Source organism: Bos indicus x Bos taurus, chromosome 27, assembly GCF_003369695.1.
Source record: "Bos indicus x Bos taurus breed Angus x Brahman F1 hybrid chromosome 27, Bos_hybrid_MaternalHap_v2.0, whole genome shotgun sequence".
In the NCBI taxonomy this organism is placed as follows: domain Eukaryota; kingdom Metazoa; phylum Chordata; class Mammalia; order Artiodactyla; family Bovidae; genus Bos; species Bos indicus x Bos taurus.
Window position 1 is genome coordinate 41,443,696 of NC_040102.1, and position 16,363 is coordinate 41,460,058.

Sequence of the window (16,363 nt, forward strand, 5' to 3'; positions counted from 1 at the left end):
ATACATTTGAATCAGTTCTAATGAGGTGGATGAAACTGGAGCCTATTATACAGAGTGAAGTAAGCCAGAAAGAAAAACACCAATACAGTATACTAAAGCATATATATGGAATTTAGAAAGATGGTAACAAAAACCCTGTACACGAGACAGCAAAAGAGACACTGATGTATAGAACAGTCTATTAGACTCTGTGGGAGAGGGAGAGGGTGGGATGATTTGGGAGAATGGCATTGAAACATGTATAATATCATATATGAAACGAGTCGCCAGTCCAGGTTCGATGCACGATACTGGATGCTTGGGGCTGGTGCACTGGGACGACCCAGAGGGATGGTATGGGGAGGGAGGAGGGAGGAGGTTTCAGGATGGGGAACATATGTGTACCTGTGGCGGATTCATTTTGATATATGGCAAAACCAATACAATATTGTAAAGTTAAAAAATAAAATAAAATTTAAAAAAAAAAGATGTAGGTGAGGCGATGAGAGAATCAACAGCAAACATTTTACACTCTTTTACACTTCTACTACAAATACTTATTCTTTGGTTAGGATCGAAGACGCAAGCGCTGCTTGCTGTGCAGGAAAGTCTGAGACGGAGCGCCCGGGGTTCACCGAGAACTCGAGGAGCCCCTGAGCCGACAGGTGAGCCGGGCGCCCTTCACCGGGTGCTCCTGACGTCTCTCCCACCCTGGGCCCTCCTCCGGCTTCACTGGAACCTCGGGGGAATGAAACTCCTTGACACAACCCCCAGGCCCTGCACACTTCTGTCCCCAAGGTGACTTGGAGCGAAAGGCAGCGGCAGGCCGGCCGGCAGGGCGCAGTCAGCCGGGCGGCCCCCTGCGGCGGCGGCCTCTGCCCAGCCGCCCCAGCAGTCGCCACTCCTGCGGCTCTTCTGTGTTGTTTGCAGACCATCACAAAGGTCAGCCCTGGAGGCGACGCTGGAGGGCACAGGGGTCGATGGCCTCGACTCCTCCAAGAGCCGAACTGTGAGGAGAAAGGTGTCCTCCAACCTCCAACCTCAGTAAACGCTGAGAACATTCGAAACTAAGACACGGAATGCTTCCCTTTCAGGACATGGAAGTTGCCTGTACCGTCAAGAAGCCGACGACCGCAGCCTCTGAGGTCGAAGTCCACCCTGGGCAAGGCCAGCACCGACCGGAAGCCTAAGGCCCCTCCCTGAGGGGCAGGTGACAGGACACGGACCTGGTCATCCTCTGGCCCTTGCTTCAGATGCTCCTGGGGAAGTTACTGGAATCGGCCTGTGCGAAGGCGGAGGTCCCCGCCGGGTCAGTCCTTCCTGACAGCGCAGTTTCCAGCTGAGGAGGCGTAAATCAGGAGCTACCGCTCAGTGCCCTTCTCCTCACTCCAGCCCGAGGGCTTCTGAGAGACCCGCCCCCGGGCTGAGCCCCAGAGAGCCCCCCAGGCCTCCTCCCCTGGGACCAACCCCTCTCTCCTCCTTCTGCTCACGGGCAGTGACCTCATGTCTGAATAGGTTTCACTGTTGGCAGCAAGATTTTACTACCTTTCATTTAGTCTCGCAACCACTCTGTCCTTTTACAGAAGAGAGAACGTTTTACTGAAGGGTTGAGGGGATGACATTAGACTATTAGGTTTTCACTCCTTGCCTAAGAGCTTCCCCTTTAGCTCCTCTCAACAGCACACATCTGCACAGAGCCAAGCAGACTTACTAAAAACCACTCTGCAAGGAGGGGACCCCAGCCCCGGCCTTTCTCTCCCACAGAACACCTGAGAGCAGACTCCAAGGCCCAGACATCTGGGTTTTGCAATCCGACTCTCCACTCAGTAGCTGTGCAAACGTGAATAAGTTACTTAAACTCTGAGCCTAGGTTTCTTCATCTAGAAAAACAGAATTACCTCTTGGGGTTAAGTAATAGTGGTGTGCTGGGAGTGTTTAACAGCTGGCTCCCTGAGGAGGAGTACCATACATATGAGTGTGCATCTACTGTTCTTACTGAAAGGCTATATAGTGCACAGTATATAAAGTGTACGATCCTCTTTACTGTTAACTCCATATATACAGTTCTCACAGAATGCATGCCTTTATTTTTGCCAAAGTTGCAACTGACAAATGTAGTTCTGGCATGCTGACTGACATTTTAAATATATTAATACAATAAATGTGTCCATGCTCCATCACTTCTGTCAGGTCCGACTCTTTGCGACCCCATGGACTGTAGCCCACCAGGCGCCTCTGTACATGGGATTCTCCAGGCAAGAATAGTGGAGTGGGTTGCCATGCTCTCCTCCAATACAATAAAACAAACAATAAAAATGACATCAGAACTTGTCTTGTTTATCAATGATGTGAGAAATTTCTTTGCTGAACCAGGTAATACTTTTCAACTACTGGACTATTTCTTCATTTTTCTATGCTATTTGCAATGGTTAACAGCAACAGACGTGAGACACTTACAAGTTTAATCTGTATCCTTAACATTTTCTCCATCACTTTCTCAAGCCTATAAAATCAACAAAACAATAAATCAAGCCCTGATTCAGAGCATGTGCAGATTTTCATGGTATAGATAATCCCTTGGCAGGGAGATGGGAAGGTGTGCAGGAACACGCTGACATAAAGGATTCCCACCATGCACTTACACACACATAAAGCATTAATAATACGTTTAAAATAATTAGGGAGAGATGAGCTTTAAGTATTACCCCTTCAAATATAACTCAATTGTAAACTTACCTAACTTAATTTTTAGTAATGGTTGTTTCTACCAACCAGGTGGCTAAATCCCTGACCAGGTCACACCAGACCTCAGGAGCCCCCGAGCTGGGCCCCGCACAGCAGGGCAAGAGCAGCCCCTGCAGGACTTGGCTGCTGTGACTGGGGACCACCTGCTCCACAGGCATACGCCTTTACAACACTGTCTGGATTGGTGCCCTGGACTTTCATGGAACCTCACTTTGCATTAAAAAATAAAAAATCCTGAGACACAGATGTTCAGTAAATGTAAGTAATGAGGAAGTAAACCATCAGTTTATTCCTCAAAAATCCTGTCCGACAAAATAGCTTTGAAAAAGAGCAGCCACTTCGATGGTGGGGGGCGGGGGGCCGGGGGGGGACACAGAAAAATGATCAAGACAGAACGCAAGTGCGGGTGCTTTCCAGATTGGAAACTACCCTACTTGTGTTTAACTGTAGAATCTGCACAGGAAATGAAATATCTTTTGTAGGAGGCAAAAACAGATGAAAATGTACAAGCAAAGCAACAAAGTAATGGGGCGGGGGGAACCGCTGAGGTTAAGGATAAGAAGAGTTCAGAGAAAAATGAAGCAGCAGATGAGAAAACAGCTTACCTCAGACACCTTAGAAGGTCATATTCAGTTCCGTGTGCCAGCTTTGGGGGTGGTTCAGAAAGTGAAGAATTTGCCTGCAAGGTAGGAAACCCAGGTTCAATCCCTGGGTCAAGAAGATCCCCTGGAGGAGGGCAAGCAACCCACTCTAGTATTCTTGCCTGGAGAACCCCATGGACAGTGGAGCCTGGCGGGCTATAGTCCATGGGGTCACAGAGTCAGGACAAGCGACTTAGAACACAATTATCCTCGGTTTGTGCCGGAGTCTTTAACATTGGGCTCACTCTCTTTGGTTATCTGTGTTAAAATGCAGGGGCAATGCTCATCCTGAGAGCACGATCACCTTCTGGGGAATGTGCCCCACATAAAGGGCTCTAGAGAGGCTCTGAGCTTCCTCCAAGCCTGCACTCATGGTTCCTGCTGCTGCTGCTGCTGCTGCTGAGTCGCTTCAGTCGTGTCCAACTCTGTGCAACCCCAGAGACAGCAGCCCACCAGGCTCCCCCGTCCCTGGGATTCTCCAGGCAAGGACACTGGAGTGGATTCCCATTTCCTTCTCCAATGCATGAAAGGGAAAAGTGAAAGTGAAGTCGCTCAGTCGTGCCTGACTCTTAGCAACCCCATGGATTGCAGCCCACCAGGCTCCTCCGTCCATGGGATTTTCCAGGCAAGAGTACTAGAGTGGGGTGCCATTGGCTCCTACACACGCTCAATTCAAAGTGTTGTTTTAAATGAGCTTACTACTCTGGTGTCTAAAAATCACCCCGAGGCCAGCAACTTTCACACTGTGAAGGGCAACTCTGACAAGGCTCCTAGAACACAGGCCATAGTTGTTCCTCAACTCTAGAAAGAAAGAAAGTGAAGTCACTCAGTCATGTCTGACTCTTTGCGACCCCATGGACTGTATCCTGCCAGGCTCCTCTGTCCATGGGATTCTCCAGGCAAGAATACTGGAGTGGGTTGCCATTTGCTTCTCCAGGGATCTTCCTGACTCAGGGATTGAACCCGGGTCTCCTGCATTGCAGGCAGACTCTTTACTGTCTGAGCCACCAGGGAAGCCCCCAGACTAAGAATTAAGAAAAGCAAATGTAAGAAGTTTTAATAGGCCTGCTGCTGCTATGTCGCTTCAGTCATGTCCGACTCTGTGCGACCCCACAGATGGCAGCCCACCAGGCTCCCCCATCCCTGAGATTCTCCAGGCAAGAACACTGGAGTGGGTTGCCATTTCCTTCTCCAATGCATGAGTGAGTGTTAAAACTAACACCAGATCCATGAACTGGCTGTTTTTACTCAGTTACTCAGCAGCAGTATTTCCAAAACTTGCAAGGATTTCCATCTGTTTTGCTTTCCATCAACCACACATTTATTTCAAGTTCATTGTTTCTCACCCTGTGCAAAAAAGGGGCAAAACCCGATATAAGTTTGTACAATACTCAACAGAATATGATCAACATCCTGATCAAAACTTGAAGTGGGTTACCAGGGACTTTCTCCTGAAAGCATACTTTCCAAAGAGCCTTAGAAGAGCTCAGCACAGAAAAAAACGGGGTGGAGAGGGTGGTGTTTATCTGGTGGAGAACCTTTGGGAAAAAAGCTGCATCCTCCTAAACCCTTCCTTAAAGGACACACGCACATCTGCTCATCAGAGAACACGAATGCCGTGAAGGCCTCTCGGTCACCTTGGTTAACCCAGTGTTTCCACATTCATTTCATCAAGGAGCCCATGTCTCCCACCTGACATCAACTAACATTCACAGCAAAGTAGGGGATATCACCAGTCTTGGAAACAACTGCGGGAAACGCTGGTTTAAGTGGCCCACACGGCTGCATACCCTGTAAGGCGAGAGGAGGCGGTGGTCGTGCAGAGGCTCCCGACCCGGTTCATGGTCACCGCCGAGCCCTGTCTACACCAGGTCCCCTACCCGCCTCTCCACATTCCCTAACCAGGAAGACCACCTCATCTCACACAGCAAACCTCCATTCAGCTGGCATCATAGAAAACTAACAGTCTTTTCTGGAATCTCTAAACAAACTCTGAAGTCTCCTTTTTTAAAAAGTCCTACATATTTATACCCCCCCCAACCCACCCCATGCTGAATCAGAGATCTACATAAAAGAGACCCTGCTCTGCTCAAGGGAGCGCAGTAAGGTAATTACAGACGGTCTTACAAAAAACTCGAGATAGGAAAATACCAAATATCACACCTGGTTAGAAATAATATTTATTATTCCCTCCCGCCATGTACAGATTACTTTTCAGAAACATGAACGTATTATCCATGTCTTCATCAATAACAGTTTGTAGAAAATAAACTTAATTCATATCTTGTCAACAATATAGTTCTATCATTTTTTTGAAACAATAGCCATTTTATTTTTCCATGTTAGTTCAAGAATAGCTTCAAGTTTTACATTTCAGATCAAACCAAGACAATCTTTGTTTCTAGGTAATTGCCTGACAGAGCCCCCCCCCACCCCCTAAAAAATTCTATACCCTAAGTGATAAACTCTTCTTGTACATTCAGCAAACTTTATATTGGAAAAGAAAAAGAATAATTGAGATAGGTACTTACTCTCGTGCACAGTAATAAATCTAGCTGAGCTTCTACTCCTTGCTTTGCAATGATGTTTACATAAAATAAATCGTATCTTATCAAGTTACAATGGTAATTTCTTGAAATGTGTTTATGGAAGCTATACACTTAATCCACTGAAATTTCCTTCTGATTTTTGAATCTGCAATTAAACCATCGCCATAAGGAAAAGCTTCATCCCAAGAAGATGTTTCCCCTTTTCCTCAGCTATTTCTCTCTAAAGGCTTGAATCGTCTCTCAGATCATGTAAAGAGATACGTTAAAAGCACAAGAAAAAAATGTTTTAGCTTGCTGACATAATGCCCTTAAGTTTGCTGACATAATGCCCATGTCTTAACTTTAAAATGTAAAATCAGAGTTAAAGCATCACTTAATTCATACAGTACATTGTTAATCGACAGTATCCCACCAACTTAGAAGTTCCCCAAACTGGCTGTCTTCTCCGCTTTTATCAATAGTAAGTTTATAACCAATGACTCAATCAAAGAATGTGCTTGTAGTAGGCTGCTGGTTTAACTTTAGAATTACAAGTTTCAATCGTGGGCTATTTTCAGATATAGAAACGCTAAGAGTGGCATATGAACTATTAAATTTGTTTCCCATTACCTACAGGAAGAATTTGTTCAAATAAAATTTTACAAGACAAAATGCAAATCTCTATACCTATATATAGATGTATACATGTATATATTGAACCTAACTAAAGTTTTATAAGCAATACTAACATAGTTCTGGTTACACATTCCTAAAGACTTAGTAACTGCTTTAAAGATATATGTTATAAAGAGGCTTATGCAAAAGGCAAAAATTAAGAAACAACATGATCTTTGAGGTTCTCAGTATTACGTCAAAAAGCTGTTTCTATTTCCCATAGAAGAAAACTATGCATTTATCTTCAGAAAAAAATTATAAAAAGATAATGCTATCATGTGAAGAATTCACAAAAACTATACTGTATATCCCATAAAAGTCATACCTATTTAAGGTAAATCACAATTATGGTTTACATTGTACTACAGACATCACCATCACCTTTCCTCTTTAATAAAGAGAGGGTTTAATTCTTTCTTAACTTCCTTAACTAGTGCCACAGAAATTCAAGTCCTAGTAGCAACAAGTTAAACAAGGTTACAAAATAAGGCATTCTGCTCACATGTCATTAAAGTAACAGGCTGAGATAGTAAAGGGGACCTTTTCATTTTTGTAATTTTATATAATCTAAAAATTATACAGAAGGCAATCTTCACCCAAAAAATCCAATTAGCTGCTATCTTCCAGGGCAACAGAAAAACATACATAAGATCCTCAACTTTCTGGTGATTTTCTCCAACTGCCATAAAAAGGCCAATCTTACCTTCTAAGATTGTAACTGTAAGATGTAATAAAGCCCAAGAACAGAAATAAGGATGAAATGTCTGACTGTTCTTAAGCCTGCAGGTCACACACTAAATGATTTTTCAAATTATAGGTGAAATCTAATTTGACAAAATCCCTGTAGTGTTATTTAGGGGAAAAAAAAAAACAAAACAAGTGGCTTCAGAACACACTTGCACACCTGCATTCACACACACAGGCACACATCGACATGTGAAACGGTCTTCTTAAACGTTGGTTCTCCAGAAAGAATCAAAATGTTTATCATCAAGCTGCAGCATGTGTATTAAGTGGCAGCAATGAAATCTTTTTAGCACAAGGTAAGAATCTGAATGAACTTTTAAATGACCAGTACCTGAACCAAAAATTTTACTAGAGATGAACTCTAAAATACTTATTTTTTGAAAATCTGGACTCAACTGCCTGTTGCACTTTTACATTAAGTGTTGCTTAAATAAACAAAAATAGAGCATAAATTCAGCCTCTACTCTCTAAACATTTAAAGCAATGGTTATGTTATCAACAGGTAAAATGCACCTAATCTGGGTCTTTTGACACCTCTTGTTTTAAGTTTATTGTATGATAAAGTTCTTCACAGTTTAAAATATTGTGAAGAGATATATTTATGTATAACTATATTCACATGGATATTATGTACACTGCTATGTACTTAATGTACCCATAATCTTTGAACATGTGTGTGCCAGAGGATACCCCACACCTACGCAGGAACCCTGAATAGCAGATTGGTGTGGACTGAAATGATTTCTCAGAAAAAGAGTAGAAGTTAAAAAAAAAAAAGATAATTATTATGAATAATTATAACAAAAATTTTACCGTATTTACATAGTGCCTATCTCCCAAGAGGTAAAGATGCTTTACAGACGGTGGTTAGGCCGTGTGGGGCGGGCCTGGGGAAGGATCGGCTCCCATTTCCACAAGCAGGGAGCCTCCCAGGCCCGCGCACGCTCAGACGGCGGGGCCCCCACACCGAGGTCTCCTAACTCGCGGGGCCTCAACCGGCAGAGCAGAGTCCCGTGGTGAAGTCAAGCTTCCGTCTGACAGAACTTCCACCGCAGAGGGTACCTTCAGGCCCTCAGATCCTTGTGGTTACGCATTACGTTTATGTCACAGGGAGATCAAAATGGTTTTTGGTTTTGGCAGATGAGCAAGTCTAACATTCAGTGTGAGTGTAATTCAGTGTAGCCTCTCCAGTTAAGTGCTGCACAGCCGGCGGGTCTCGGGACGGCGCGCGGCCTCCAGCCAGGGCTGAGGAAACCCGGCGGCGGCTGCGGAACGGCCTGCGGCTCGTCGGCCGCGAGGTCTCCTCCACCTCCCTGGACGGCGCGCACAGAGAAATCAGCGTTTCAGCACATGTCCAGTTAGCCTGGGTCGATTCGTGTCTAAGTCAGCGAAGGCCTTAGGGGTGAACTTTAAAGGCCAGGAGCTCCTCAGAGTGCATGTTGTTTAAAGAGCGAAGGTCTGGCAACTTTAGGAGAAGTTTTGTAAAAATAGAGGCCTCGTTTGGGTGGTTTTTCATTATTAAGGTCCTGAGCGCGCGGATGAGCGTTTCCTGCAAAGCCTCCACGGAGTTGACGTTTTCTATCCCCGATCGATCTGCGGAGAGCCAGGAGCAGAGGGAGAGGAGACGACAGTGTTACTAACCATAACAGTCATAACTCGTACTTGTCAGTCTCATTAATGAGCTCAAACCAAAGTTTTACACATGGGAACAAAGGCAAAAGATACCTGACAGGGTTTTTTAAAGCCCAATGGCAAATGTTTGTAGCTATTAATCATATTATAAAATACGTACCACATAGTACACCTGAGAAATTAAAATTCTTTGTACCGCTTAGGTATCTTTGCTCACAAAAATCTAGAGGTTCTGATTTTTTAAATACGATACCACCTAATTTCAACTGCTTCTAATGAGCAAAACGAGATGAGTCGTGTGGTTTGGAAGTGTATTTTCACCCCATACGGAACACTCCACATGTGCCTGTTACCACGGGCGGCAGGCACCCGGGACCCACGCGTGGACCCCTCTCCCCGTGAGTGGGCCAGACTCACGACTGAATGCAGTATCACAGGAAAAACCATGGCTTCCACCTCAGACAGTCCCACTGCTCACTCTGAGGAAAGCCAGATGCCATGTGAGGTGCCCCAAGATGTGGCCCAAGTGCTCAGGAACTGAGGGCTGTCTCCAGCAGACAGCAACCAAGACACCCAGTGGGACAACTCACAAAGAACCGAGTCCTGCCAACCACCACGTGAATAAGCCTGGAGGGCAATCTTGCCCGAGCGAAGCCTTCATATGGACAGCCGACAGCTTGAACACTACCTCCTCAGAAACCCTGAGCTGAGCGCACCCATAGCCCAACCCTCAGAAACTGAGAGAGAATAAATGGACGCGTTTTTAAGCCCCGGAATCTCTGGGTAACTTGTTATGCAGTAGTAGTTATCTAACATAGCACACAACTTTATTATCTGTTCAGCTCAGTTCAGTTGCTCAGTCGTGTCTGACTCTTTGCGACCCCATGGACTGCAGCACGCCAGGCCTCCCCGTCCATCACCAACTCCCTATTAATAGTTGTATTTACTTTCATTTAGCATACTGTGTTTATTAAATTCATCATACAAAAATGTTAATAAGTTAGTGATTTAATACAAATCAGCAATAAAGGAAACTACCTTTAAAAGAACCAAACCATGGGCTTTTTTCATCAGCAAGGGCTATTTCTTCCCTTTACAACAGGAGACAGTTGTACACAAGAAATATTCAATGGCTCCAAGAAAAGGGGGTTGTAATTAGCAAGAAAAAAACTTCTTCAAGGAAACAAAATTCTCTGGCCATTTACACCCTTGTTTCATTTTTTTAACAAGGAAATCAGGGAGGTCTTCCATTGTGACTGGTAGCTGAAAAAGGCTACTTGGAATGGGAACACTCAAAACAAGGACTAAAATTTAATAGTAAAGGATGGGAGGCTGATTAACTCGATGCAGGAAAAAAATGATGAAAACAGTTTCATATTACATTTAATAAAATTTGGATTATTGCTACAACTGTGCTAATTATTAAAGAAACAGAAACAAACTGAATGCTGACTACTGCTTGGGGGTGGCAGGGAGGGAAATCAACTTTTCACACAAAACTGTAAGATGGACAAAAGATCTCCTCTCGACAGCAGACTTTGGCCGTACAATCACAGGATCATCTCTGGAAAACTACTTAAAGCTTTGTAATAATGCTTCCAAGACCCTCCCTTGCCTTTAATGGTCAAGCAATTGTTTTCTTTAACGGTCTTGCAATTCATTAATTCATTCACCAAACACTTGAATGAGTGTGGTTACCGGTATATGTGTGCGTAGTTGCTCAGCCGTGTCCAACTCTTGCGACCCACAGACCAGAGCCCGCCAGGCTCCTCTGTCCATGGGGATTTTCCAGGCAAGAATACTGGAGTGGCTGCCACTGCCTTCTCCAGGTTACCTGTATGGTGCTGGGGAATACGCAGTGACCGTGACACACTGCAAGTCCTCATATTTAGAGAGCTGGCGTTCTGACAGAAGAAAGGAGCTGGTTTACACTACATCATCTGTAATTTACAACAACAACTGGGAAAAAATGAGAACGATCCCCAAACAAAACATCTACATGGCAGTAGTACCAGTACCAAACAGTGCGTGGAAAAGGACATTTGAGTGAGTTTTACATGGGGTTGATCCCCCAGTGATTATCTTGACTTTCAGTGGCCCATGCCTCTCTATTCAACTCCCTCCACTGTACCTAAGAATGTTAATCATAAAAAACCACAGTTTCATGATTTCGAGGCCAGAGGACCTAACTACAAACCCAGCTGATCATAAACAGTCCTCTAGCAACCTCGACACTAGAGGCACAGACTGAAACGGAAACTCATCTTCCAGAAGGTGCACCACGAGCTGTACTGCTGGTCGGGACACAGCTTTCCGAGTCCTTCACCATTTCTCGAGAACTCCTTGACTGTCCGCCTATAGACGGACGTGAAATCCCCTCCACCAGCCCCACGTGGGGACAACTGACACCGCACCCCGACGAGCCCAGCCTGACACCCGCAGGCCAGTCTGACCTCCACCTGGGAGGGATTCTGCCCTTCCACACAGCCTGAAAAAGAACTAGCCTTCCGGGTGCAACTGCTCTTCTCCTCACGGTATCAAGATCCTCCCCATCACTCAGGCAAGTAAGTTTGAGACTTCTCTCTGAACAGCTAGAGCTGTTCTGTTAACAAGCAGTACAGGGGGAAGGCTTCTGAAGCCAGACTAGTAGGGGTGCACACGCCTGATCAGCTGATTATTAAAATGTGACCTCAGACAAATTATTTAAGCCCCCACCCCTGCCGTTCCTCAACCTCCTCGCCTGTGTAACTGAAGACAGCACGTCCTAGCTCACAGGCAGGGTCTGTTGTGAAGACAAAATTACAAAACGAGACCATTAACCAGCACGTCATCTGACAACAACCAAAACAAAGCAAAAACCAGAAGGCAAGGGTAGATTCCAAGAAAAACAAAAGCTATTTTGAATATAAAGCAAACCGTAATGCTGCTAATTCTAAGCGGTTAGCAGAAGATACGAAAGACAATCCATCTGTTACCTGACACCTGAACGTCCCGTCAGGAAGCACAGGTTTGGGGGAGAGTGAGTCTAAGCTGCCTTGTTACCCTGGCAGCCCCACTGAGGGAACACTGTGAGTACTATCCCCATAATCATAACACTTAAATACGGATGCCTTCCTGTTCAGTTTTTAGAATCAACTGATGAAGCACGGAAGACAGTCACATCTCTAGAACAGGATGTAAACGTTTTCATTCTTGACAACACATAAGAAACGCTAGGACCAAAGAAGTCAGGCTGCAGAAAAAGTGGGATGCGCCTCCCTGGACGTGGGGATGCACGAGCCGAACTCCTGAGGGTCACAGACAAGCGAAGGAGCAGAGTGGGGGGCACATCACAGTCATTAAATAACTAAAGTAACCGGGGGGAGAAAACAAACATAAAAACTGAGAGGGAAAAATGAGAGGGTGCTTTCATTTATCAGCTGAAAAGTCAAAGACGCTCAGTCGTGTCTGACTCTTTGCAACCCAATGGACTATACAGAATATTGGAGTGGGTTGTCTTTCCCTTCTCCAGGGGATCTTCCCAACCCAGGAATCAAACCAGGGTCTCCTGCATTGCAGGCGGATTCTTTACCAGCTGGAGCTATCATTGATCCGTTACATCTACTAGATAAAAAGGCATAAGGATAGTGTTTCGAGTTGGATCAGCAATCATCAGAATAAGCCTGAAGAATAGGCTAGCAAGAGAATAAAGAGACTTTCCATTTTATACCCTCCCACCATTACTGGATTTTATTTTCCTGCTTTAAAAATAACAATAGTCGTTTTCTAAGTGACAAAGATTTAAATTTGATATGAACATTATCATCAAGTAGAACAATATCATTTTAAGATGCAGGTATTTCTGTGTTGCTTGTATATCCTCATGTATAAACATAAATAAGAAGGCCCGTCTTCTTTCACAATCTGCCCTTCCCCTTCCTTCAGTACTATATACCCACAGGCAGGCAAAGGGACAAACGGGTTGGCGGGTAACTGGCGAGAGAGACCCCTAATGTCAATGGTGCTCTTTTATGGTGGTGATATTATCGCCCCTTATTTTCATCTTAGTATTGACACTGTCTAATTTCTCAAAGCACCTGTATTATTCTTAGAATCAGAAGACAAAACAAGGCTTTCTCCAAGTTAAAATCTGAAACAACAGAGAAATCACATTCCTGGTGAAAACTACAAAGGAGCAGGGTGCCTGGCGAGCGGACCGTCTCCCCCCTGACCTGCCTCGGGAGCGCCCCCACCGGCCGCGTTCCCCCTGACCTGCCCCGGGAGCGGGGGGCCACCGTCTCCCCCCTGACCTGCCCCAGGAGCGGCCCCCGTGCCCAGCCGCGTCCCCCCTCACCTGCCCCGGGAGCGGGGGGCCACCGTCTCCCCCTGAACTGCCCCAGGAGCGGCCCCCGTGCCCAGCCGCGTCCCCCCTCACCTGCCCCAGGAGCGGGGGCCACCGTCTCCCCCCTGACCTGACCCAGGAGCGGCCCCCGTGCCCAGCCGCGTCCCCCCTCACCTGCCCCAGGAGCGGGGGGCCACCGTCTCCCCCTGAACTGCCCCGGGAGCACCCCCCGCGCCCAGCCGCGTCCCCCCTGACCTGCCCCGGGAACGGGGGAGCCACCGTCTCCCCCTGAATTGCCCCGGGAGCGCCCCCCACCAGCCGCGTCCCCCCGACCTGCCCCGGGAGCCGGGGGGCCACCGTCTACCCCTGACCTGCCCCGGGAGCGCAGCCCCTCCTCCCCGCCTCCTCCGCCACGGCCACCTCCTCACCCCTCAAGTCACCCGCACAGCCTGTGAAGCCGACCCTCCAGCCGTTCCGGCGCCCCAGGGTAAACACAGGACCCACGTCACAGTAGCTCAGCACTCACGCCCGGGGGCCCCCCACTGTGGAGTCACACAGCCGCTCTGCTGGGGCTCACATCGTCACTCAGCCCGGGACTCCCCGTCTCCCGCCTCCCGCCCCTCGGGCCGTCCTCACCTTCCGCTGGGGAGACCTAACACTCCACCCGCACGGTCCCGCTCCACCACCATCCTGCCCACAAAGCCTTCTTCCTTCCCAAGACGCCCATCTACCGCAGGCAGAGCCTCACCGGTTAGAACATAAAGCTTTCTGCGTTGGTTCTGTCTCTCCAAATGGAACCTACAGCCTATGTCTTCAACCTCGTCTGTCACCCTGAGGGCCTCGCACTCCAGGCCCATTCACTAGATAAATAAGTTAATGAGTATGGAGCACCTGCAGTTTCACGATTATAGATTTACTGACCTGATGCCAACTCAAACTATTACTAATTACTTATCAAGAGACTCTGCAAAACAGTGGCTTATGTGCAAGAGGCTTCCCAGGTGGCGCTAGTGATAAAGAACCCACCTGCCACTGCAGGAGATGCAAGAGACAAAGGTTTGATCCCCGGGTCAGGAAGATCCCCTGGAAGAGGAAATGGCAACCCACTCCGGTATTCCTGCCTGGAGAATCCCATGGGCACAGGAGTCCACGGGGTCACAAAAGAGTCCAACACGACGAGCAATTGAACACACACATGAGCCAGAGGCATTGAAAAGCTACTGAGAAACCAGGCCTCCCTCCCTGACAGGGTCCATCATATTATCCCGTAACTGCAGGTAGAGCAGGTCAGAAAAGGTGGCCAAACAATGCTCGTAGATGGCCTAACCACCGACATCCAACAGGCCCTTCAAGATACACAAAGAACTTACCCTCTCCAGGGATTACTGGTGTGAAGAGTCACTGATTGACAGCTCAGCCAGTAACCAGGGGCCATACTCACATTTCACAGCCCTCCCTGTGCTCAGCACAAGGGCTTTTACACAGCACAAGTCAATGGGAAACTTAAAGTCAGTCACGTCAAAATACTGTCTAATTCTCCACGAATGGTTTAAAATAAAGTCAGGGATACCTAAAAATGGCTGGCACTTTTCCACACGTTCCCAAGGAAGTGACTGTCTCAGTCCCGAATTCTTACTGGGGGTAATCCCTCTCTTACTGTCCGAGCTGAGATACGTGGGTCAGAAACAACCGCAATGTAACACCAGGTGGCAGAGAAACTGGGAAACCCCGCCGGTGCCTCACGAGCATCAGGAAACGCTGGGACACAGCAGCCGCAGCACTCGCTCAGGCAGAGGCTCGAGTCTGCCCTGTGCCGAGGGCATGTGAGGCTCCCACGCACAATCACTTCCCTTCCCAGGAAGAGGAAACCGAGACCCAGAGAGACAGGTACTAACCGAGCCACACAGAGAACTCAGGAGCAAAGCTGAGTGAGAGCCTACAACTCGTAATTCTGATTTTTGTAACAAAAGACAGTAATATCATACATCTTGATACTTACAACACTTTCAAGTAACCCACATGGTATTTTTAATTAAAACTTAGATTTGGATTACCACCACCTACCTGGTGATATACAATCTTGCAAAAAATAAATCCATGAGATATTAAGACTTGTAAAAAAAAATATGAACAAAAGCTAAAGATTAAGAGAGGTAGACATGAGGCCCAGATCTCAACATCCGTTTATCACTATACAGCACTTTTGACTTTTACTGTCATGGCAAAAAAAATTCATCATGCAAACATAACAGACCCCTAGTTCAGCATCTTCCCTAAGGCCTTCGTCCCTCTACACGACCGGCCAGAACCTAGGCAACTGCAGCCTTGTCCCCAGGCTGCTCACTGCATTCCAGGTGGCACGACTGGGAACCGGCTTCCTTACCTGCAGAGACCAGGACAACTGCTGTGAACAGACTCATCTCTTCATCACTGAGTTGGAGGGCATTTAGCTTCTCACTGAATTCAAACATAGAGTTTAGCAGATCCCCGGCTCCCATTGAGTGTAAATCATCCACACTATACTTCTTTCCACTTAAAAAGGTGACAGTACGTTCCTTTGCATCAAACAATGATGCAAACCGTACCATTAAAACCTGGAAAAAGAAAAAGACTTAAATGTATATGGGGAAGTTCAATCGTAATATGAGAAAATAACTCAGTATTCAAGTCAGTTAAGAGATAACCTACGTATTTTAAAAAGCTGTAGACGAAAACCTGAGTTTATTTTTACCCAGAACCATTTGCTTAAGGCAAATTCTCCATCAAAGCAATACTCTAGGAAGAGCATAAAAAAAAGAAAATTATAGTCAATATAGTCAATATAGCAAAATAGTCAATGCCTATGGTGCTCTGACACTATTAACAAAGATTCTGAAATGCAGATTCAAAATTAAAGCAGGCCAGAAAACCCCAAATTAAAGCAGGCAATAATGCTAAGAAGTCTGAAACTGGGCCTTGGGCAAGGGTATTAAAGAAAGTCTATTAAGCTATCACGTACATCACACGGTCTCTAAGCCTGAAGTAAAAAGAGCAGTATTTCAATGCAACAACACCTGGAAACATCCAAACACCAAATGCAGACAAGCAAAGATGAC

General features: G+C 46.3%; 1 protein-coding gene across 2 annotated transcripts in view; it reads right to left on the bottom strand.

Moving 5' to 3' along the window:
• The window catches only part of NR1D2 (nuclear receptor subfamily 1 group D member 2), a 138,593-nt gene that overhangs the window by 104,419 nt on the left and 17,811 nt on the right, over positions 1–16,363 (bottom strand). The window contains exons 7-8 of one of the 2 annotated variants that reach the window (XM_027530207.1): positions 15,652–15,862; positions 5,535–8,908 (exon numbers count right to left, since the gene is read on the bottom strand). In XM_027530207.1, the coding sequence (XP_027386008.1) occupies positions 8,712–8,908; positions 15,652–15,862 (408 nt within the window). In that variant the 3' untranslated portion in view covers positions 5,535–8,711. Of the gene's footprint in view, positions 1–5,534; positions 8,909–15,651; positions 15,863–16,363 lie in introns of those variants that run through there. The other variant, XM_027530208.1, reaches the window with a different exon arrangement.